This window comes from Neopelma chrysocephalum, unplaced genomic scaffold (assembly GCF_003984885.1).
Source record: "Neopelma chrysocephalum unplaced genomic scaffold, ASM398488v2 Primary Assembly neopelma1_71, whole genome shotgun sequence".
Lineage (NCBI taxonomy): Eukaryota > Metazoa > Chordata > Aves > Passeriformes > Pipridae > Neopelma > Neopelma chrysocephalum.
Genome location: NW_020897731.1, coordinates 6,685,914 through 6,709,673, shown reverse-complemented (window position 1 = coordinate 6,709,673; position 23,760 = coordinate 6,685,914). Strand labels below are relative to the sequence as shown.

General features: G+C 39.0%; 1 protein-coding gene across 10 annotated transcripts in view; it reads left to right on the top strand.

Moving 5' to 3' along the window:
• The window catches only part of LDB2 (LIM domain binding 2), a 221,979-nt gene extending 205,176 nt beyond the window's left edge, over window positions 1-16,803 (top strand). For 2 of the 10 annotated variants that reach the window (XM_027686529.1, XM_027686525.1), the window contains 3 exons: window positions 5,161-5,284; window positions 6,359-6,510; window positions 15,531-16,803. In XM_027686529.1, the coding sequence (XP_027542330.1) occupies window positions 5,161-5,284; window positions 6,359-6,510; window positions 15,531-15,761 (507 nt within the window). In that variant the 3' untranslated portion in view covers window positions 15,762-16,803. Of the gene's footprint in view, window positions 1-5,160; window positions 5,285-6,358; window positions 6,511-12,688; window positions 12,832-15,495 lie in introns of all 10 variants that reach the window. The other 8 variants (XM_027686532.1, XM_027686534.1, XM_027686530.1 and 5 more) reach the window with 8 other exon arrangements.
• Window positions 16,804-23,760: the final 6,957 nt, after the last annotated feature.

Sequence of the window (23,760 nt, the reverse complement as noted above, 5' to 3'; positions counted from 1 at the left end):
TAATACTCCCATTCAAATGGGGTTTTTGTCAGTTTTAGGAAGGGTTGTACATCTCCATGAGCTCTGAATTTGCAGCAGTTCCTATAATTTTCAAGTGATTAATACAGCCATTCAACGAGGAGAAGTTTCAAGCATTAAAGAGTTAAAAGTACATTTCAGTAAAACTTCAGGGAACACTCTCGTTACTGCCTGGTTCCTTGCTGGCTCATTCAGAAAAACTGATGTTACATTATGCATTAACATTTGTAAGTGTCATCTACATGAAAATTTTACTTAATTTCATTTTTAAATTGTGGTTAGTGAAACTTTTGTTTTTACAGACAAAATGGGTAACCACGGGAAGAGTCTGAAAACCTGCTTCTTTTGGTAGACTGTGGGACTTGTTGGCCATCCAGCGCTTACTCACCAGATATGTTTCCTGATTTAAAGTAACTAGCTGTGTGGTTATGTCAGTCTCAGCACCTAAGTATTGCAAGACTCGAGTCTCAGTGATTTCTCTTTAAAATGCCAAAAGCATCGAAAAACTGAAGGGCTGCAGTTCTTTTGTACTGCTGGCATGGAGGCAGGGAAGCCTGTTAGCTGGGGCAGCTCTGCCACCTGCAGCTCAGCGCCGGCAGGACCGCAGCGCCTTCACCAATCGCCCAACAACCTTCCCTACTGCAAATGGAAAAAATCTCGTGGAGACAAGAGGTTTCACTTAAGAGGGTAATTGCTAATTAAATTAGCAATAGAATACATAAGCTTATGGTATGCAAAAGTAAAGTGAGAGAGAGCTTTCACATCGGTCTTTCTGCTAATCTTCACTGCTACCAGAATGAGTATCTGTTCTCGGAATAGAATAAAACCCCAGGATTAGAACAAAAATCATAAGGCTAAAACTATCCTTGGTGTGACTGGACTGATCTCAGAGATGAATATGGCTCCCCTTACTGATGAAGGCTGGTTTGGGCTCTCTTGATAACTGAAGTATTACAGGAAATTATGTGTGGATGCATATTCTCAGAACCTTCTAACCCCTGTCTGCAGTGCCTCCAGTATCTCCTCATATAACTCCCTTCTTAAAACACACTGGGTTTTGAAACCTGTAAATGCCAGTCTTCTCCTCTAAAATAAAAAGTCATTAAAAAAATCAAATCCTTCCAGATGTGTTTTACTAACACAAAAAAAACCCCAACCAAAACCCCATGTATTTTATTATGTTCTGTGCTTTCACCTCTCTGAGCCCTAAGGGTATAACATTACCATTTTGTCAAGTTGGATCCAAGCCCTGTAACTGATGAATTGTCCATAGGATCCATATAGAACTCTAGGAAAATCACTGTCACTCTTTATAGTAACAAAATGTGTGCATGCATCCCTGCATGTACTGGGCACCCACAAATACAGGCTTCTCATGCCAAAGACTTCTCTCTCTGTGAAGCACTGTGTCCATCTCTAGTGCTGTCTCCAACTTGCAGCTATGGCAGTGAAACAGCAATGGTTCTGAGTAATGGTCAGACATTCATAGCAATGAACTCAAGCAAGAAAAGATGGCTAGAAACTAATTCTAATAATATTGGGATATTAAGCATCATGTGGAGTTCTCTCAGTGGATTTTAGTACTGCAGAGGGGAAATATATCATCTATTATGATGCACATTGTTCCAAATATGTTTTAAAAGCTAAAAGAAACATAAATTTTCTTTGAACTTCGGGCCTTGTTCAATTGCCCACACGTTCTAGTGCCTGAAACATCCAGGCCTTCTGGGACAGCAAGAGCGACCTGGTGGATCAGATCCTGCATCACCTAGGACATTTCAGCTGGCACTAAACACCTATATGTGGGCAAATGAGTCCCACCTTTAGTGTTGCCTAAGCGTGGAGATTGGAAATATCTAATTGTGTCTTGTCAAGCATTGCCATTAAAGGTTCTGCATTCCCAGGAATGTAGAAATTATTTCTGTAATCAAACATCATCACTGCACTAAATTCTTGAAGACTTTAGGGTATTTTCCTGGGTGACTGATTTCAAGATGTGAAGAATTTCCTTGTAGAAGTGATTGGCTTTGTTGGTGTTCCAAATATTATTAATATAGTACTACAGTAAACACTTGTCTGTTTTCATATTATCCAAGGCTTAAAAAAATGTTAAAACAGATGTTTTGAAGAAATCTCACAGAGTGGGACAAGGTGATCTGTGGAGAATAGGCAGTTTAAACCTCAGGCTTCTTCTATATGCCAATGAATGTAGGAGTTTAAAACATTTTGTTAGCTTTATTTTAAGATATCACACTGTAAAATGATGCAGTTAACCCAGCCTGCCATTTACCCTGCTCACTAGCGGTTGAAGATGGCAGATAGTTTTGGCCAACCAAGCTCTTAAATGCACCTTGTCCCCACATTTTTAATCTTGCTTTTTGCAAAAACCAAGCTCAGTGGCAAGTTCCTCAGACTTTAGATAATTGAAGCACCGTGTTTTCCTCTTTCAAGGATTTGGTTTTGAGTCATTTTAGATTTCAAGTAGGTTTCAAACGTCACTGAAAAAGACTGTGAGATTTAATGTCAATCGTTGTTAATCCAGATAATTTTACACTTGTGCCAAATTCACATGAGCTAGGTGCATTTAAAACTATAGAGTGCAAGGCTCTCCTGTTACTCAGGCATCCAAAGCTGACCTTATAATTTGCAGACTTTAAAGGGAGAAAATGTTTTGTGAATTCCCCCAAGCCAGAAGAGGAATTCATGTAAGTCCATACAGCTTCCAAATATACAGAAGATGAGACTGTCCCATGTCCTACTCTAGGGCCCTCTGCGCTCATATTTTGACTCTATGCACGTGAGGTCAGTCAGGCATTTCTACATTTTGGGTCTATATCCCATTTAATCTTGTGTGTGAAGTGAAAGAGATTATAGACAGGATTAACAATGAAGGTATCTACAAGTGGCAGGGACGGCCTAGTTCTCAGTGCACATTACAGTCAGAGCACAATAGAAAATATCTTTGCCAAGATAATAAAGAAGAAACATTATCTTTGTTGCCAACAGTAAATATATAGGGAGGCGTAAGTGTTTCATGAATAAAGTGTCCCTAAGGAAATCTTGGAAGACCCTATGTGTATATTTACATATTTTTAGTCCCAGCAGCAGTAGAGCTGTGTGAATCTAGTGCTCTGCTCAGGGTAACTAGTTTGTTCAGAATTATCACGGCTGTCTTTTTCACACTTGTTACTATTTGCTCATAATGAGAAAAATTAGGCAGCCATACCAGAAACCCAGACTTTTGAGAACCAAAACAATGGTGTCCATGCTATCATGAATCTCTCTCTCTTTCTCTCTCACATACACACACACACAAACACAAAACCTGAGCAAGTGTCTGCTGGTTTCAGAATAAATTGAATAAGAACTCAAAATACAACACCTCTTTCACAGCATAAACTTATTTTAGGACCTGATGCGCTTAATTTTTGTTAGACTATTGACCTAGAGGAAAATCTGAGTGCAAAGTGACAGCAGAGATCTGATAGCAGCTCTCTGTCTATTAGATTATCTTGTATTTATCTACAAAAATATGTAAAAAATTCTATGTAAGAAAAAAGTCAATGAGGCAACTGCAGATTCAATTTCTGCAACTGGAAAAAAATAATTTCTCGCACTTAAGCTCTTCATTCTCCCTGCTGCTTTATGTTATTTCTCTTTTAACTGCTGTTAATGAAAGGCTCATCAAACGGCAGTGCCAATACACAGTAATATTTAAATGCTGAATTAGTCTCTTAGTCCTCATGGCAGCTCCCTTTCAGCTATTTTCCCTGCATACTTTGCATCTCCATTTGTATGGATGAGAGTGGGGTGCACATGGGCAGAATGGAGCAACCATCGATCAGCTCTGCAGCACAGAGAGAAGAATTTGCTTCCTGTCTTACGTATTTTAAAAGCACGAAGGGAAAACATCTCCTACTGAACTAAGTCCTAGATGCTCCTTCAGCAAGAATTGCTAAAATTAAGTAAATAACTCAAAAAAAGGCTTGGCCTAAGTTATGCCTTTTTGTGGTTGCCATTCTAACTTCTAATAACTTGATCAACTTGTTGTCTTACTTTTACTGTTGGTAAAAAAAAACCTGCCCCTGCTTCTAAATGCAGTTCTGCTTTGAAAAGTGACTAAAAATGGCATGCAGAGTCCATTTTTATTCTGTGCCAGCTACTTCCTTCTCACATGTGCTCAGTTAGTAAGTGAGGAACCTTTTCCTTACTTGTGCCAGCCCTGCAAATTTCAGGTGGAACCTACAGGTCAACCTGGAATTTTTTTTTCTCATGTAGGATGACCGAAAACCAAGGATCCTGCAAGCAAGAGTAACCTCTCAATTATATGTGTGCAATTCTGTAGTCTTCTATGGCTTTGTGTGAAGTTTAAGTGACTGGAAATGATCTGTGGTGATAAACAGGAGAGAAGAGAAACCAGCTCAGGGTTCTTTATGTTGGAAAAAAGCAGTGAACAGTGATTTTAATTATTAAGTGAACAGAGAAAATATATAAAACTATTCAAAAAAGAAAGGTGCTTGCTTGAAATTCCATTTTTTTTCAGAAATCTCCACCTTATACATTCAGCATTCAAGCAGACAAGGAAAATAAAATGTTTTTCTTTGTCCTCGGATGTGACATTCATGTCGTAGGAAGAGAATGTATAGTCCTCATAACACAAAAAAGCCTCCAAAATTATCTGAATTATTTTGCATGCAATTGCAAGATAAAAGATCATTTATGAGAAGTCCTCTTTGTGGAGTGCAGCAGGTCAGAAGAACACTGTGTGTACATTTTGCTGTATGGGGATGATAACCCACTATGGGCATTTTATTATTTTTTAATTATTCTTTGCAGATTAAGCAATCAAGCATGAACATCTTTTAGTCTTCTGAAATCTCTGTAGCCTGAAAGACCGGAGTTGAAGTTTATCTGATATATATATATAAAATACCTAAGATAGCAAATAGCGAGCAAAAGTTTTCTCAGTTCAGAGTTTTATCCTGCAATTCCAGTGCAGATTAAATTGAACTTTACAAGGCATCCTCAGTTAGCAAGAGTAAAAAAAAAAAAAAAACAAAAGTAAGATTTCCCGTAATGTAAATACTGATCAACTGGGCCTTTGCTTGGATGAAATTGTTCTATTCTGATTTTTTCTTCCAGTTGTGTGTAATACTGGAGCCAATGCAGGAACTGATGTCAAGACATAAAACTTACAATCTAAGTCCTCGAGACTGCTTGAAGACTTGCTTATTTCAAAAATGGCAGAGAATGGTGGCCCCACCAGGTATGTTTCATTTCCAGTATTCCACTTATTTTACAGTAAAATTAATGGAGAAACAATAGGAAAATTTACTTCTAAAGGAAAGCAATTAGTGCTGCTCCAAAAGGAAGCCTGAAAATTATTCTGATGGTTTATGATTTGTCTGACACAACTGATTTATGGATGTGCACATTCAGATGGTTTCACTATGACTGGGATATAATTTAGTACAAAAAATGTGTAGATGGAATGCAAAATGCCTACTGACTCCATTAGAATTCATCGTTTATGTAATCCAGCTTCCTGCTGTGACTCTGAAATTACAGCTACAATTCATAATTAATTGTCTTTGAGACTAATATAAAGTTATTTACAGGCCTGAACCTAATCTCCTTCCTCTTACACCACAAAATAATAATTCTCTGTTTTTTCAAATTATAAAGGTTCGTATATCTAAGACTATTCACGCGGGTGCTCAGGTCAAATTTTGAGAAGTACAATTGCCCCTCTGTTCTTTGCCATTTTAAGCAAAGTTGTGTAATTGTCCTGTTTTGGTCTGAGTTTTGAAGGTTTGCAGGGAAATGGCATTCAGCAGTGCTCTCTTGGGAGTGGCAGATTTAAAGGTGAAGGCCACAATCAGAGGCACGAGGAGCTCAAATGGTAGTTGCTTGTGTGCCACAGCAGTAGGGTAGAAAGCTACCTTAGCCTTTCTCTCTGGCTGGGTCAGTTGAGGCTGTACCCTACATCAGAGTAAGGCCTGGATGTTGCTTGCTGTGTGACCTTCAGCAAGTTACACAGTCCCTTTGAGCACCATGATAGTTCTCATGATACTCCCATTGGTAAAATGCTTTGAAATGTCTTTATAGATAATGCTGGAACAATAAGTTTTGGTAATCCATTACACAAAATTGAAAGCAGCTTCAACTGGTTTAGGAACAAATATCATTCTATGGTTTGTATGTTAAATCTACTACTACTATTAAACTTAGAAATTTAAAACTAGATGAAAAAATATTCTAGCACGTCTGCTTATGGATCATTTTAGTTCATGCTTTACAGTATCTGCCATTTGCTTTCCTTCTTATCATTTTATTGCAGCAGAACCCACAAGACAACCGACAACCAAACGGAGAAAAAGGAAAAACTCAACCAGCAGCACTTCCAACAGTAGTGCTGGGAACAATGCAAATAGTACCAACAGCAAGAAAAAGTCAGCTGCTGCAAACCTGAGTCTATCAAGTCAGGTACCTGTAAGTCTCACTTTCCTTTTAGGCCTGAATCACTTACGGTGCTTTTATTCTTTCCTTATATTGTAAAGAAGGTGCATTCTTGAGCCAAAACTATCACAAGCAAAAGGCAATCTTGGACAGTGTGCTGTGGAAGCTGGGGAATTAGTGCAGAGATGTGAAGGAACTGTTCTGCAGTGCAGCTTTAACAAAGGACCCTCAAACTCAGGTGTCCTGAGGATCACATGTGATTTTCTAAAGGCCTGGGCCAGCTCCCCTTCTTGTCAAAGGGAGTCCTTCCACTAGTGGTGGGACTAGATTGGGCCTCGTGTTTTTAGATATAGCAAGAGCCTTGCAGACTTCCATCTGCCAAGTGCTAAGTGAGGATGTGTCCCTGTGGTGCAGGACAGTCATACCTGAAGAATCTGCTGCTCTCTCTACTTTAGTACCTTACTTCTAATTGGTGCCAGATTCAGATGCTGAACAGGAACAGGTTATGAATTAATTTACCTGTAAGGGTTATCTCTTTTTCCAACCACTCCACTTGCAGAGGGTAGATCCCTTGGAATATGGCTCTCAGCTTATCCGCCCTGCTAGCTGTAAGTGTTGACATCCTAATTGTACAGGGAGACACCAAGTTATTTCCAGAGTAGTAACGGTACCAGCACTAATAATGTCACATTTACTGCCTTATTCACAAGATAGGGCTAATCAGTCCCCAAATTGTGACAAAGTGTATCTTAGTCAATAAGGAGATAGTTTATGCATTTTAAAGCTTGTGAAATTAATTTTATATTATAGGAAACATAAAGTCATACCCTTGGAATAACATGCAGGGATTTTTATTGGATTTCTGATCAGCAGATAGGAAAGGACTAGGTCTCCTCTGAAACCTGACAAAAAATATAGGCCTTTTGTTAGCACAAAGCAGACACTTCGTAGGAAGCTTAAATACCCAGACAAAAAAAAGAGGAGTAGACTAACACCGGTGAAATGAAATGAAGATTTTTTGTTTAGCAACTGATTCAGCAACCCACTAGTTTACAGAAGCTTTGGGCTTCAGTACATTAAACTCATATTTCCTCCTTGTCATATTAACATTTTCACATGGCTCACATCCCCAGAGTCAGATTCTTTCCCTAATATAGGCATCTCTGTGTTTTTCTGGCAGCACAAAACAGTCAGAAGCCAGCTACCTGATCCTCTGGTGACAGGGACCACTCTAACTCACTGACAGCATGCCACAAACCCCCTTGGATCAATATTCAAACGTATTTAAGAAAAAAACAGCAATTAAGTGCAAAACTGAGCAACCATTTAGTTCCCTGCTGTCTCCCAAGTTTAAAAGACAATAAAACCACTTTATCTCACTACTTTCTGCTCTGAGTTCAGTTCAGTAAGACCAGAATCTGACCCCCTGCCACTCTTCATCCTGCCCCTCCCTGGAGAGACAACTTTAGTTGGCTTCAGTGGTAGCCATGTGTACTTATATGTTTGAGTGTAATTGAGCCCTCTGATAGTTACCTGTCACTCCCGCTGATATTGAAGCTGATGTCAAGTACTGAAAGGCTACTCCTGACACATGAAGTAGTCAAGGCTGCTCTTCCTGATGGAGATGATAGTTGAGCATCTGTGACATATTGGTGAAGTTTATCATGGTATGAGGAATAGATTTTTAGCCTTCATTTACTTTCAGGATGTTGCATAGTCAATGTTTTTCAATATTCTTTTCTTTCTGTACCAGAGTAGCAAAATGGTCCAAACTCTTTCACATGGAGGATCAGGTTCCATTTTTAGGACGCTTCTCCTTTCCATCTGCAAAGGGGAAAATGCTTAACTGTTTGATTTGACATACTAACAGCTCTTCCTATCTTCCCCACAGCAAAGATAGCAAACCAGATGGAATTGATGGTTGGGCCACCCTGTAGGGTAGACAGAACTTGAAATAATTTTAGCAGTAGGATATTTTTGTGCAAAACTATTCGATGCTTTTCAGTTTAATAGAGAGCAGTCACCACATTTCTTCAAAATTACGCATTCCTTGAAGTGGACCTTATTACAGGCATACCACTGCTTTCTGAAGTTAGCTGCAGGTAGCAGTAACTTGCTTTCTGTTTCTTTCACATAACTATGCCTTAAAGTGTATCATTTAGTAGTTAATGTTTGGTTCCCTTATGCAATAGAAGACAAGAGATTCTTGAATACAATCTGGCAGTTTTCAACTCATTAAAAGCTTCATTTATCCATAGAGCTTTCTGTGAATGGGACTGTCCTACGCAGTATTAAAAAAACAAAAACCTACTGAAATGATTCATTTTCAGTGTTAAAAGCATTTCCCCCTTCCTTATTAGAGAAGAGGAATGGAATCACTGCATCTTCTATCCAGATGACTCACATAACCAGACCTAATTTCAGTTCAATTTTTCTCATCTTCCACTCTAGAGAACCCTGGCAATGGGCTCATATCCACATCAAATGTGGACTAATTGAAGTCCAGCTTTCTCTTTTTCTCCAATGATTTCTTCTCAGCAAGCCAAGTCAGTCTGTCCACCATAATAACATCTAATTACAAATTTCCTGTCACTTTTACACTTTTGTGTTGTTTTCTCTCTAATAGTAAAATAATCCTGGTTAGACAATGTTTTCTTAGCTTCTATTCTATGTAATCTTGGTTTAGGACATTAGTAATTATTGAGTTTTCCTCCTACAGTAATGCTTTGTACATTCTGGCAAATGTATGAATTTACCATTCAGCTCATCCACACCTCATTCACACCATTAACTTCTGTTTTTTTAATGAGGTCTTCATGCCTGGGGAGGCAAATGTCATGTTCAGGATAGTGTCCAGAAAACAGCTGAAGTACCAGCAGCTGTGGCAAAGCTTGAAACTTCACAGAGTTTTGTCATTTTCCCCACAGCCCCTTACAGCTCTTTAGATAAATACATTGGGCTGAGCCAACCTTGATTAATGAGAGGGAATGGTACTTGTCACATAGACATTCTTCTAGTTGGAGGAGGAGGAGGATGTGCCATTTCCTCTACCTGCATTATTTGTTGATCACTTCTTCAGTCAGGGACAGTGCTGACAATACAGAGCCAAGCCCAGAAAGTGAAATGATGTGGTTGTATTTCCATGCATGAGTCAGGTTGGCACTGCACCCTGAAGCTGGGTTGGTGAAGCCTAATCAATCAGTATCATTTGTGCTCTTTGTGTTGTTTTAAATTGATTAGCACTTTCACAGCGCTGACACATTCTGATACACCTTTAATAACACTGTCTTTAAAAGCATCTTAAGGGTCTCTGCCAGTGGGTGGGTATGCATCTTCCCTCTCATCAGTAATTTGAAAAGGTTCAGTCTTAGTCCATCCTTTTGTCTCTAACTATTGTTTATACTTTCTCAACTGTGGTAAATAAAATACAAAGTTTTGCCCTTTTGACAGTCACACCCTATTGCACCCATTTTCCCTTACGATGGTGGGAAAAACATATATTTCTGTGATTTTGTTAGTTCTTAACCTACTGATTGCAGACTCAGTATCTCTTGTCAACATAACTCTTGTGGCCCAAGTCCCATGTTTAATATCTTTTCTACATATTCCATATTTCCTACATTCTTAAAACAGATGTAGTTAGCCAGTGTGCTACATGACTGCACCACACAACTCATGCCTAGGTTGGCCCATTGCTTGTCCAGTGATGCTTTTAACTTGAATCCTGTAGGTGCTGAGGCAACACAATGTAGTGTGCTGGAAGTAGAACTAAGTCCCGCTAAAGTCACTCCAATAGCACAAATACAGAAACATTTTTCTCACTAGAAGTTTTCTTCTCTCAGACCCTCATAGATGCAGGCTCAGTGCTGCATTGGCTGGTTTTAGTGCATAAAGAAAACTGACAGAACAGGGAGACTGAGAAGCTGTAGTCCACTCAACTGCCTTAGCTTCAGCAGATGCCAGTATTTGAGCTGGGTTTGGGTTTGTTTATGTTCTTAATCACACCTGACCTTAGGAAGAAACATTAGCCCATTGGGCAGAAACTGGAGTTATCAGTTTCCTCTTTTCTCTAAACAAAGAGCAAAGATGGGCAAACTCCTCCTGCAAGGTTCATAGAAAACCTTTCTAATGTCAGACTTCCTATGATTCAAAGAAATTATTTATCTAATTTGGGTGTGCCATTGCCTTATCACACAGCACTAATAATTTCCTCTGATAGTTGAAACTAGTTGCAATGTTTTCCCAAGTCTTTGCTCAGTTTTCAACCCTCTTTACTGGCTAAAATCATATTCCTTAGCATTCCTCATTCTCTTCTGTTTCAAATAAAACTTTCTTGCAAGCCCAGGCCCCTATACTGTAGAATAGTGACTTGTTCACTGTGATCTGTGGATGACAGGTATATGCAAGATCATCAGAAGGGGTCCATACAGCCATTATCAAATAAATATTACTTTCTGTTAAGTTTAATAAAAACAGGGCACATTGATCCATTTTCATATATTTGAAATTTGACAGCAATGCACAACTCTCACAAACTGTAAGAACCATTGCTGCAGGCTGCTCCCAGTCATTACCACAGAAATTAATAGGTGGATTTTGCTTTCATTTACTAATGAAGATCCTGTTGAGTGTAGTAATGTAACCAGGAATCCAGTGAAATATCATTTGTATTGGAAAGAATAAAGCATCACTACATGCCACTAAGTAAATCAAATGTTCTTTGTTGCATTCAGAGTCTTAATTAGAACCTCCTTGCACTCTTTAAGCAAGTCACATACCTCAATAATCTCTCTTTCTCTTTGTAATTCTCTGTAAGCTCCTCAGAAACCAAATCCATAAATAAACCAGCTAACATGGAAGGGAGCAATACAATCTCTTATGTGTTTCAGAAACAGGGGGTAGGTTTAGGTGGTTTGTAAAGGATGTTGTAGAACCACAGTTACAGTTCCAAGGCCAGAGATCAGTGTCAGAAATTATCCCATGTCTCAGAACTGTGCAATTCAGAATCCAAGATTTAGTCATAAGGAGATGAGAGAGAATAAATTGGTTTCCAGTTTTTGCGCTTTAGGAAAAATATTCCAAACAAGACCAGAATGTCAAATTAATAGGGAGGATTATGATGAGATATGAAAGATTTTCCTCTAGAAAGTGTTTACTCTGAAGCCTAATTAAAATGTCAGTTCTGTTTCTATAGATCATTTCAACACCAACGTCAGTCTGATGTTTTTGTAGTGGAAGCAGTGAACATGATGGGTATGGGCAGCAGTGGGTCTCTCAATCATTAATAATTTTTTGTGGTAAGGAGCTAAGAAGTCAATTATTAAAATAATCACAACTAACACAATTCCATAAGAAGGAAAGCAGGAGGAGATACCCTTCTTCTTTTGACTTAGCACTAGAGGTATGTTAGCTGCTAGAACTAGTGCAACTTTCACTCCTTGGAGTATGAGACGTGCTTGAACAATATATTTGCTAGTGTTAGGCATTTTTAATTATCTCAGGCCTGTGAGCACTGTTCATCTACTTCTGAGAACTGAGACACCTGAGCTATGAACTAATCATTTTAACACACTGGGCAGGACTGCGTATTAACACCAGCAAAGATGGCAGGCATAGGGATGGGGAATTTTACATGGCCCAGCAGATTTTTTACCTCCAGACTTCACTAAGACATTGTCTATATATAGGATGATCCCAAGTTAAAAAGTTTAGTTACATAACTGGGCAGAGCAGAGTTAAATTTTAAGTCTTGGTATAAAAAAATTGAAGCCTGAGAGGTGATCTGTCTGTTAAATAGAAGTGCTTGTATTTGAGTTGTGTACGAAGTGACCTCTGTGTGTAGTTGTTATGCATCAATTAAAGTTTGGATGGCAACTAGGGTAATTTCAGGATGAAAGGTATGATATACATGAAAGCTGCTTTTGTGGTTATATTATAAAATAATACATTTCTATCACATAATGTAAAACAACCACTGCTTTATTTATAGTGCTTCACTGCAACCATATTTTACTATCATGAGACATTCCTTGACCAAAAATATTGTTTCTAATCACAGAGTAAATTAATAAGATTGAGTGACTACAGACTAAATCTTTTTTAAACTAATCTAGTCAAATATGTGCTACCATAACTAGGCCATAGCAGTATGTGCTGCCGTGCAAGAGACTAGGGTTTAATTCTTGGATTCTGCTTCTCACTCCATGAGCAGGAGCTAGGAGCACTCCAGAGCTGCAGCCTCAACCCTGGGAGGGATGGAGCCTTGTGTCATTCAACAGCAGTGACCCCCACTGGCCAATTTAAGGAGAAGCATTGAGGGGCTCTAAAAGGAGTCACTTCCAGTCCTCCTCAGAGGTTGGTGGTCATTGCACGGGATCTAGTGAGTGGAGGTTCAATGGGGTGCACTTGGTGGGGTCTTCAGCTTTCAGTCTAAAGAGCAGAATCCTCTCTGGGGAGGAAACAGCATGTGCGCTTCCTGAGACACTACTTTTGCCTGACATAACTATGTGGCAAGATTGTCAAGATTTTTTTTTTAAATGTCCTGTAACTAATGCTGTGATATCTATCTTTTAAATAGAATGAGGGAAAACTCCACTAACCTCAGCATAATTGTAGTTTAATTCCCAGAGAGAGAGTTTCTCAATGAGAGACTCAATGGCATGGAGGGAAATAGAAATGCAAACTATCCTCTCAGTGGATGTCATTGTACTAAAGGAAAAATATTTGCAAAGAATCTGAGAAATTAGAGGTGAAAATAGTTACAAGGTGATTGAACATCTCCCCACTGATGCACATATGTTTCCTACCCACAGATTGAGATTTTTCCCAGCCCAGCGTTAGGTGACCTGAGCAGCAAAGTTAGCACTGTTCCAGTGGGGTCGTTAATCTTCAGTTTGCCATTATCAGTAACAGGAATTTTGTCTTAGCAGTAGGGATTACATTTTTGTTCACTTAATGTCATCTTAGTACCCTAGTTTACATCTCCTCAGATTGGCCTAAAGTGATCATCTTCCTTTCAGCACTTGCAGTTGTTAAGCTTATTTACTCCTCCCAATCATTTGGTGGATGTAATACATATTTAATTCTTTCATGTGGCCTCCCCAGCCAGCTGTTCTAGCCCCATAGTGATTTTTGATACGCTTCTCTAAGTCTCATCCAAGTCACTGACCTCTTGCTGGTATGGCAACAGGGAGAACTTGAGGCCCATACTCAAGAACATTGAAGTAAAGGGAACTGTTGCCACCTCGGTCTGTGATTCTGTTTCAGCCACTCTGGTCTTTTTGCCTGCCATATCACACTGCACACCTCAAACCCAACCTGCTGTCCTCTGCCAGGTCTCTCTTGTCATTAATGCTCTCGCAATACAGTGGGGTCAGGTCTGGTTCAGCAGTGCACACTATATATTTTCTGTTGTTTAGAGAGATGGAATAAATTAGAACAAACTTTTGCTTATGAACACCTTTGTCTTTAAAACTTCTATGTCTTAAAGTTGTGTGTGAGTTTTATTTAACCAAATATTTTATGGATATATGGAGTAACAAAATATAGACAAAGTGAAGAAGAAATCATGTAACAGTTTCCATATACTCAAAAATATTTTACTTGGCATAGGCTGAAAATGTGATACAAAAATTCTGTATCATGCCAGCCTTTGTTGAGGGATATCAAAAAGTAATATAAACACTTAAAGGCAATAATTTGTGTTGTTTTGTGGTGAAGGAAGTACACATCTGATTAAAAAGAAACCTTATTAAATGCAAACGTGTCTTCTGTTTGCTTTTTACAAATGCTTTTACATTCAAAAGGAGGAACAGATCCTTTAAAATATGAATCTGTTGTTCGCTAGGATTCTTGGAAGGGCTTGTTAAATCAGCAGGAATGAAGCTAGACATCTGGAATTACTGCACTTTTACCAAGCACTAGCTGATGCCCTGACACCTGAGCTGCATGAAAAGATGCATCCCACATATTTCTTTAGCAGTTAGCACAGCAGCCTGATTCTCCATTGAACAGAGGGAACAAGAGAGCTCTCTGGCTTTGCACCTTTGCTTTCCAATCTCAAGTTTGCACCTTTCTATCCCATGCTGCTTAGGTTTTTTGCAGCAAATCTGTGATGCACTGGAGTACAGTAGGCGGTTTACTTGTTTTCATGGAAGGACAATTTGTACTTAAAGCAGTGATTAGATGAATTCTGTCTTTCTTGCATGCTTTAGTTTCTGATGACTACTAGCTTCATCAGTGTAATTATAATTAGCACTCTTCATCTTGCTTTTACGGTACCAGCTGGACAGATTGGTCCTCTTACTGCACAGATTGGCGGCAGGGTTGCCTACATGGAGTTAGGTGACAGGCACCATGAAATAACAGATGGTAAATTCAGGGCTTGTTGGCAATCAGCAGGTTTTTGCTAATGACTTAATTAGCTATGCAAATTGTCAAATCAGTGTGAACATTGTTTTTATCGAAAACTTTACCTAAATTAATTACCATAATTAAGTAGCAGAATGTCAAGTATATTAGATGCGTAAAAGGGCTTGGCTGGCTATGGATTAGAGAGTTACCATCTTTATTAGTGTTGTGCTCCACGTTTGAGAAGTCTGAGGATAAGAAATGCAGTTACTTTTAAACTACTTCTAAAATACACATATCGCAAAGTTCCGACTGAGATGCACCCTGGTGCCTTTCCAAAGAAAATGGCTCAGGAAAGAATTACTGGATAAAGGCTAAATATTTCAAGGAGGAGTTTAAAAGCAGTTTCATAGCCTGTTTGTTTGCTTAAAATCAGGCACATTTTTCAGTCTACCTGCTTTTCAGTTCTGGGGTTTCTGAGATCCAGAGCCATGAGCATGCAGCTAGAGAGATGTGTTATAGCTTTTCATTTAATTAGAAATAAAGTGTAAGCCTGTCTCCTGCTTCCTAATATGCGGGAACTTTTAACTCTGTTGTTCAAATATCACCAAGTTAAGCGATGCAAATTCTCTAACATAATTTTTTTAAGTTGATTTTTTCTCTCTCAAGGTTTCCATATAACAAATATTGGGTGCTGTTCACAGGATGTGATGGTGGTAGGAGAACCAACTCTGATGGGAGGCGAATTTGGGGATGAAGACGAAAGGCTTATCACTAGATTAGAGAATACACAGTATGATGCAGCAAATGGCATGGATGATGAAGAAGATTTCAACAATTCACCTGCACTGGGAAATAACAGCCCATGGAACAGCAAACCTCCTGCTAACCAGGAGACAAAATCTGAAAACCCCACACCACAAGCTTCCCAATAGGTTATCCTGCAGCCGTGCCCACTGCGATGTATGTCAGTGGGTTGTTAGTTACTGTTTCACAGCATTCTTCAAAATAAAATTTAAAAGAAACACCTTTCAAATTATATACTATCTATTTCTAAACTAAAGCTATCCAATTTTTTTTCATTAGGGAAAACTCTTGTATTAGCTTCCATATACATACCTTGGAAGCATTCTCATACAACATGATACTGGCACTGACCTTGATTAAAATAATTGGAAAAGATACAGCATCTCATGAAAAATTTCTGACAGTGCATTTTATTGGAAGGGGTTGTTTTTTTCCTCATCAAACAATGGCCATATTTTAAAGTCATCAGTGCTCAGGATCTCATTAACGTAACTATGTAAAACTTTTTACAATTGTAATATATTTTCTGCTTTTCAACTTGCACCTGAAATTTCTTGTTTCAGAAAAAGATCAGCTTTTAAGGAAAAGTAATTTAAAGTAACTTTTGTTCTTTCTTTAACTTTTCTTCCATCAGTTAATCATATAAAGGATCCAGCATTTTTAATTTACATTTAGCTGATGCCAGTAGATACTTTATCCATCATTTAATAAAAATACTGAAACAAGAAATGTCTTTTTTTCATCGAAGACATGAGAAATATTTTTATGTGGAAAAAGACACCCAGTCCTATGAGAGTTTATGCTTTGTAAAATTGCTGTCGATCCAGATATTTTAAAGCCATGTAATCCATTAACTTTGTGGGCAGCTTAATAAATCTAAAAATTTTGTGTTTTTATTATTGTACCTGAGTTGGCTTTGTTGTTATTTCTTTTCATAGTATATTTCTTGTATAATATTTTTGTAAAGCCCTCATTTTTTGTTTTACTTTTTTTTTTAATTCCGGTGTATTTATGTGAAACTTTATAAAAGAAACTAATTTTTTTCATTTACATATTAATATGTTCAACTCATTATGTAAAGACACAGTGAGTCAGTGTGTTATATAATACAACTGTATTTTATGTATGCTTTGCCAATAAGTGTGCCAATAAACTGTGTTAACAAATGTGCTCTTATATAGTGCATTTACAGTTCCTTGCATGCAAAACATACATGCCCGTGTGCAGGATCACACACCAAGAATTTTTGGAAATAGTGTTTCACTGAATTTCAGTCTTTTTCCAGCAAAAGGGAAAGTCTATACTTGGGTGTGAATCATTTACAGATCGATTTGGTTAGATAATCTTTTTTAACAATAACGATATGCAACACCAGGGGTGGGTTACAGCTGGGAAAGCCAAGTGTGAGGGAGTGCAGGGCATCCAGCCAGCACACCTCCATCCTGAACTTTGCATCCCTCGCCTTCCAGGGCTGGGGCTTATCAGAACAGGGATTTCCACTCTGCTGAATCCTGTCTGATAGTTGTATGATGAGTCCCTCAACTGGGGCTTAGAGGATTTTAAAAATTCTCCGTCTTTCTTCCCTTTGCTATCATATCCGTTGTTCACCGAGCAAGCAAAACCCCCGGAGTGGTGCCGCTGCTCTGAGCACAGCCCAGGCTGGAAAGCCCCTCGGCTGAGCTGGGAGGCACAGAGGCACACACCTGCGTCCCGGGGCAGCTGGGAAGCCCTGCAAGGTGCACCCTGCGAGTGGCAAAGACAGGGAGAGCTGCTGACACAGAGATGCTGAGTCTACACAATCCTGCCTTTTCTGCATGGGAGCGATGTTTTGCTCTTGCCTGAAACTGTTCTTTTAATATTACTGACATTATAAAAACAGCTGAAGAACTTCTAGGGGGGTTTTTTGAGTGGCTGTACATATACTGACATATACATATACTGTCAGTATACATATACTGACATAGAAGTCAGTCTAGGGAAATCTATATCCCAAAGATATATAGATATTTTTTAATCATGCTTTTGCTAGATGTGATTCCACCAAAGAGTTTTGAAGTGACCGGTGCAGAAGAAATAGAGGGCAAAGCACCCTGTGCGACCACTTGTTTCTTAGCAAGACAGCTCCCTCTCTGCCCCAGGAACCAACCTCAGCCCCTGACATGGGTCCATGCTCCTGTAATCAAAATCCTTGTTTAATGAATTTTGGCACCTGTGGTATGCCTTGCAGGAAGATAGCCTAAAAGACACTCCAGGCCCTAGAGCACAAAGGATATTAGCTGTAGGGTAGAATTTAAATCTAACTAAATAACAAACGTGGATAGCAATGCTGCTCCTTCGTGACACTTGCAGAATGTAGGAAACTGTAGGTCTATCATTCAATGACTATATCAGTCCTGATTTTTCCATGTAAATAATTAAATTCACAATGTATTCCATTAAGGAATCTCTGGCTCCTATATAACTGCTATAACATTACAATTATACACTGTAATTCTAACGTTCAAAAACACTAATCATTCATATTACATTTCCACAAGCACATTCTAAAAGGCGTTCCTTATTATTAATCTTTCAAGACTGGCACTACTATTTCAATTTTTTAAAGATTTATGATGTCATATTACTCCTGTTGTTTCAGTAAATAAACATAGGATCACTTGAAAAATGGGCAACAGACTCCTTGGAGTCCTGTCCTTGAATTAATCTGGAAGGACACTTTCTCCATATCTCCTCAAAAACCTCATCTACAAGCTATCAATCCACCCTGTTGTGGTTAGGGTGGATAACAGATGGAGCTAGCTGATTTTATTTATTCACTTATTTATTCATAAAAGAAATGTCCAAAATGGGCCAGCTTGAGGAAACGGGTTGAGATGTACAGCAGCTGGACATGCAGTCTCCTCACTGCTCCTTCCTTTGGCCTCTGGGCTGCTGCATGGGCTTTTCTTACCATATTTCAAATGACATGGTAAACTCATCAAGATGGAGCCTGTGATCCCATTTCTGATCCCAAGTGCTCGTGTCCTGTCCTCAGGAACACTCCCCAACAGGTATAGGATTAAAGTACAGTGATCACATGAACTAATGGATTTTGTGGCTTTTGGTTGGGGGTTACAATTAAATGACACTGTGGTTTCTGTGTGCTCCATGAGTGTCTGGCACAGAGCAGTGGGAAAGGTGAATAAACACCACAGGTATAACCTGGTACAGGTATGGTAACAGGTCTGTGAGATCTCAGGTTGCAGCCTGAAGAGTGAAAGCTTGAAACCAATAATTAATTTTACTGTAATCTAATCCCAACACCTACCAGAACATTGTATCTCTCTTAGAATTTGGAAGGGAATAATGTTGTTGATACTTCCCTCTGGGGAGCCCTGCAGCTATTAAAAGGAGGAAGGAAACTTATCTCACGATGTTGAAATACTTTCAAAGAGAAAGCTCTTGTTTGTTTTAGCTAAATGGAGGGAAATACTGGCTCTGAGAAGTGCCCTCACAAATCAGAGGGAGGAAATTCCAGTTTACTTGGAAAAGCAGAATCACATAATTAGTAAAGTGACTGTATATGAACACTGATAACCAAGCTGGTTGCTGTTACAAAGGACTTGAACCCTGCAAGAGTCATAAGCACTGGTGGGTTTTGATTGTTCTTTGAATTGCTTTGTTTGGGGATTATTATTTTTTGTGGATCTTTGTTCAGCAAAGTTCCCTTCTCAGGGAATTTCCAACTCACATGAGTCATCAGCTGGTCTCACTGACTGCCCCTCGTGAGAACATTTCAGTTCTTAAATCTCCTTCTTTCTCTCTTTCCCCAACAAGCAAAAATAAGCAGTATTTGCAGCTTTGTAGTCTTTTCGGAAAGATGGTGTCCTCAGGTTTCATCATCTATGCATTGATATGCATGAATGTAATAATGTAGTAGGATAATTCAGTTTGGAAGGGGCCTTGGGAGGTATAACTATCATTTGCATGCTTGCAGCATCACAGGCCTCTGTGAAAGTTGTGACTCATTTTTAACCTTGGTCCTGGGGAAGGTACTGCTCTCACACATTTGCAAAGTGTAACCAACTTGCATCCTTGGGGGTCAAAGCAAGAAGTGCCCCGTACCAGAGAGCTACCAAGGATGATCCTTCTGAAAGTGTGCAGAAACACATAGGGGTCAGAGAGGGAGGAAACTACCAAAGGGAAAGGAAAATACTGAACATCGTTGGGTGTTCTCTAGCACCAGGGTGGAGAGAGGTTCCTTACCCAGCTTTGCTGCAAAACACCGTTAACGGAGTCTAAATGATAGAACAAACTAAATTTTGCAATTTCATGGCCTCCATGAAAATCCCATTTTAGCAAAGACAGGATGAAAGAGAAAACACGAATGATTGATACTGAAGGAAACCCAGTTTGTGTCTAATATATCCTGGAGAAACTGCTAATGGAAATTGAATAGTCCTGAAAATATTTCCTGAGACTGCAACTCTGATCAAGTAGCCCTATGGTGATATATTGCATGTCCAAATTAAAGCTGCCCTGGGGCACACGTAACCCCAGCAGCTGGTTTTATTGTGTAGGACTGGATGATTTGTATGTTTTTTCTAGCTTTTTGACAGCATATTTTTATACAAGGCTAAGGCCTGAATCTTCTACTATGTAAGAGAAGCTACTGAATATTTAACATTCCATAGAACTGCTGTTATTCCAACATACCATTATGTTCTATTAGGAAGCCTGGTGGTACCCCAGCATTTCAGAATGGCAGATGGTACCTTTAGATAGAAAGTCACTTATGGAAGTCTCTAAATTTATGGACCATGTTGGTACATTTCATGAGAAAATATGAATTTCCACTGAATGTTCACAGTATTAAAATCTGTTCTAATTTACCATGTTATTTTGACAGCAACTAGTATCGGTTCTTTTAAAGGGAGAGCCTTCATTGGGAACAGTGATGGAGCAATTTAACTGTAAAAGCATTTCTTCCATGACCCTGTGAATCACTTACAAAATAAAAGAACTATCCCTCACATCAAGAAATAATTTTAAGGGGTCTATGGGAAGTCTTAATTCATAAGCACATTTTAAAACACCATTATGCACTAAAGATGACATCAGAAAATAATACACTTGTGCGTACAGAATCAAAAATGTTATAAAAAGCATCCAGCCACAACAGAGCACAAGCACTCCAGCTCCCCAAGAAATTCCCAACTGTGTTTCCATCAATTTTATAGGAAGCAGGATGAGACTGGTAAGCTTCAGTTTGGATAAGATACTAAATCCATTCCTGATAATTCAGGTTATCGCACATTAGCAAGGGAACGTGTTTCAGCTGAAGCAGATAAATGCCCACACAGTGTGCCTCCATGCCTGCTGGACACACAAATTCGTGATCCTTTAGGTCAGTGCTCATAGCTGGAGTCCAATTTTTTTTTTGTTGTTTTTTTTTTTTTTACTTTGTACAGTGCCCTGTGACAGAAACACTTCTCAGGTGTCCAATATCTTACCAGTTGGAAGGTGACATGCAGAACATTTCTCAGAGCGTGTACTTTATACCATGCTAAAAGAAATTCTGCCTGATCTCTGGAGATCCTCCAGTTGTGTATCAGCCCAGTTTAATTAATAGCTCTGTCTCAACAACTCTGAATTCATCGGAGATGCTATGTATAATTTCATATTGAACAGCTATAATATATAAGGTTAGCATCTCTTTTGCATGTGCATTAGGAGACATTTTAGCAAATGTTTGATATGAAGCAGGCATTTAACACATCTTATCACATTCAACTGCAACTCTAATTTCATCACATGAAGTTTTATCCTCCCTGAGTGGTCTCTTGGGGGGTCTGAGTACTGGAAAAGCTTTTAAGACCTGGTGTTTGGTGCTTTCAGACGCTGGGGTTTTTTTCCATTCTGTTTTCTTCCATCACTCTTTGATATCTTATGAAAAATTGTTTGTCATTTTGCACAAAGTTTTTAACTTTCCGTCTTCTGGTCATGTGTAATACAGAACGCAGGACCTGTGTGTGCTCCACACACACAAACCCATCAAAACTAAGGTGGGTTGCTCCCGGCTTGCCAAGAGAGCTCAAATTCAGCAGACAGAAGGTGTGAAATTTAGGAACTGTGATCGATACTGGGGCTTGTGCCTGTCTTTAACTACAAACTCCAGTCTGAAAGGAAATTTTCAGCTGTTTTCTTTGAAATCTCCCCTTCAGGTTAAACTCGTTCCAAAGGGTGATAACAAAGGGTGAACAACTGAGACAGCTATCTTTTCATTCATGTTTGTCAGCAGCTCTATGTCTGTATCCGTGCTTAGACCACCAGCTCCTCCAATGTGAATCAGGTGGGAAGTGCTTCAGGAGCTGGGCGTATTGCTAAGGACTCTGGACAGCAATGAAGAACCTTTATTGTGGTTCCTGAGCTGTGTAGGAGTAATGCAATTTCATTTTTGCATACCACAGCTATCTCCGCTGTTGGCCTTTGTGTCAAAAGGGACAAGGACTTTCAAGTTGACTTTGTTTAGCAAACTTCCAAGTTTTACTGCTGTTTCAGCCTAAGAGCTCAAAAAAATATAGCCTATATCAGCCTTCTTTCTCCCAGAAAATGTATTATTTTTAAATATACCCCCTTTTTTTAAGTGGGAATTTCCTTGAGAAGGGCCTAACTCACAAATTTCACGCAGCAGGATTTGGCTTTTCTGTAGATGCCAGCTACATTCCTGAGAGGGAGGAAAAAATACTAATGGCCAGTTTATAATGAGGAACTGAACAGTGGCACTCTGCAGGGAGGCAACATTTTTGAGCTCAAGACCATGTAATAGTGGGATATGGGCTTTTAAAATGGAAAGAGAGTTCTCAAGTCCTATGATTTTGCTGTGAGACCCACGACATGGCCAGTTCTCAAGTAGGGAAGGGAACTGTTGGGAAAGAAAGAATGGTCTGTATACTAATTGCCTTCGAACAGTCTGATGCTTTGGAAAGTGGCAATCTACAAGACAGAAGTTTCCAAGAAAACTCCATGTACTGGGTAAGAAAACTGCAAGCAGTAATGAAAGCAAATTTCTAGGGATGGGCCTCATGCAGGCACTTCCACGTACCAGGGCAGACATGTAGCTGCAAGGTCAAGACTCAAAAGGGAAAATGGAAAATTGATCTTATTTTGTATTTTATTAATTTTATTAATTTGTTTTATTTTTTAATCACCTGTGACCATGCAAGTCAGTACCAGAAACTGTTCTTGTTTTTTATTTGCAACAATCTCCTTTAGCTGATTAACAGGTGGATTAATTTGATATATCCTTTGAGGTAGAAGAAAGAAAACACAGGGACATCTCTACCTTGAAACCAGGAGAGTCATTTTGTCACATTAAAAGCCTGGCTGCAGTCATAGCTTTTCTGGGGCTGTTATACCCTTACCAACACTTCACCCTCCATCCGAGTACCCTGCAATCTCCTTCAGACCAGGGCTTTTCTTGAGGGAAGGTTTGTGGTCATTTGACTATCACTGCAAAATATCTGCCTGCACAACTGCAGGCTGCTGTGAAACACCCAGAATAGATGTACAGAAGTAATGATTCCTCCAAATCATAATTCTTTAATTTTTTTTTTATTCAACCAAAAGTTTTTTGTTTGGTTTGAATGCCTTTTATTCTTTTGGTTTCTTCTAGTTATTGAAATTTTAACTTGTACTTTGATAATTTTCTTTCCAGATGTGATTTGCATGAAACTACAAGTACCACAAATTTGTTTTAAGTTTAAAACAAACAGTTAAAAATTTCTGGAGCTGGAAGTCAAATATCAAATACAAGCAGCTCTGATCTAGCCAGGGGTGGGCTGATGAGGTTCCCTTCTCAAGGCTTTTGACTAAGCCATGATGCTGCAGAGTGAATTACACAGGCTGTGTCCTGCCCAACTCTCTACAGAAATATGCTTGTAAATGTTGCAGAGAGATAGTTGAAGGACATATGAATGATATAGATCATCCAAAACATCAGTTATTCCATCTTTCTCCTCTCCTCCCTTCCCCAATTCCCTTCAATATTTGAAAATAGACTAATCCAGGAGAGTAAAAAAAAAAAAAAAAAAAGAAAAATTAAAAGAGGCATACAGAGTTGCCAGCTCTGGCTTTCCAGTTGCAAGG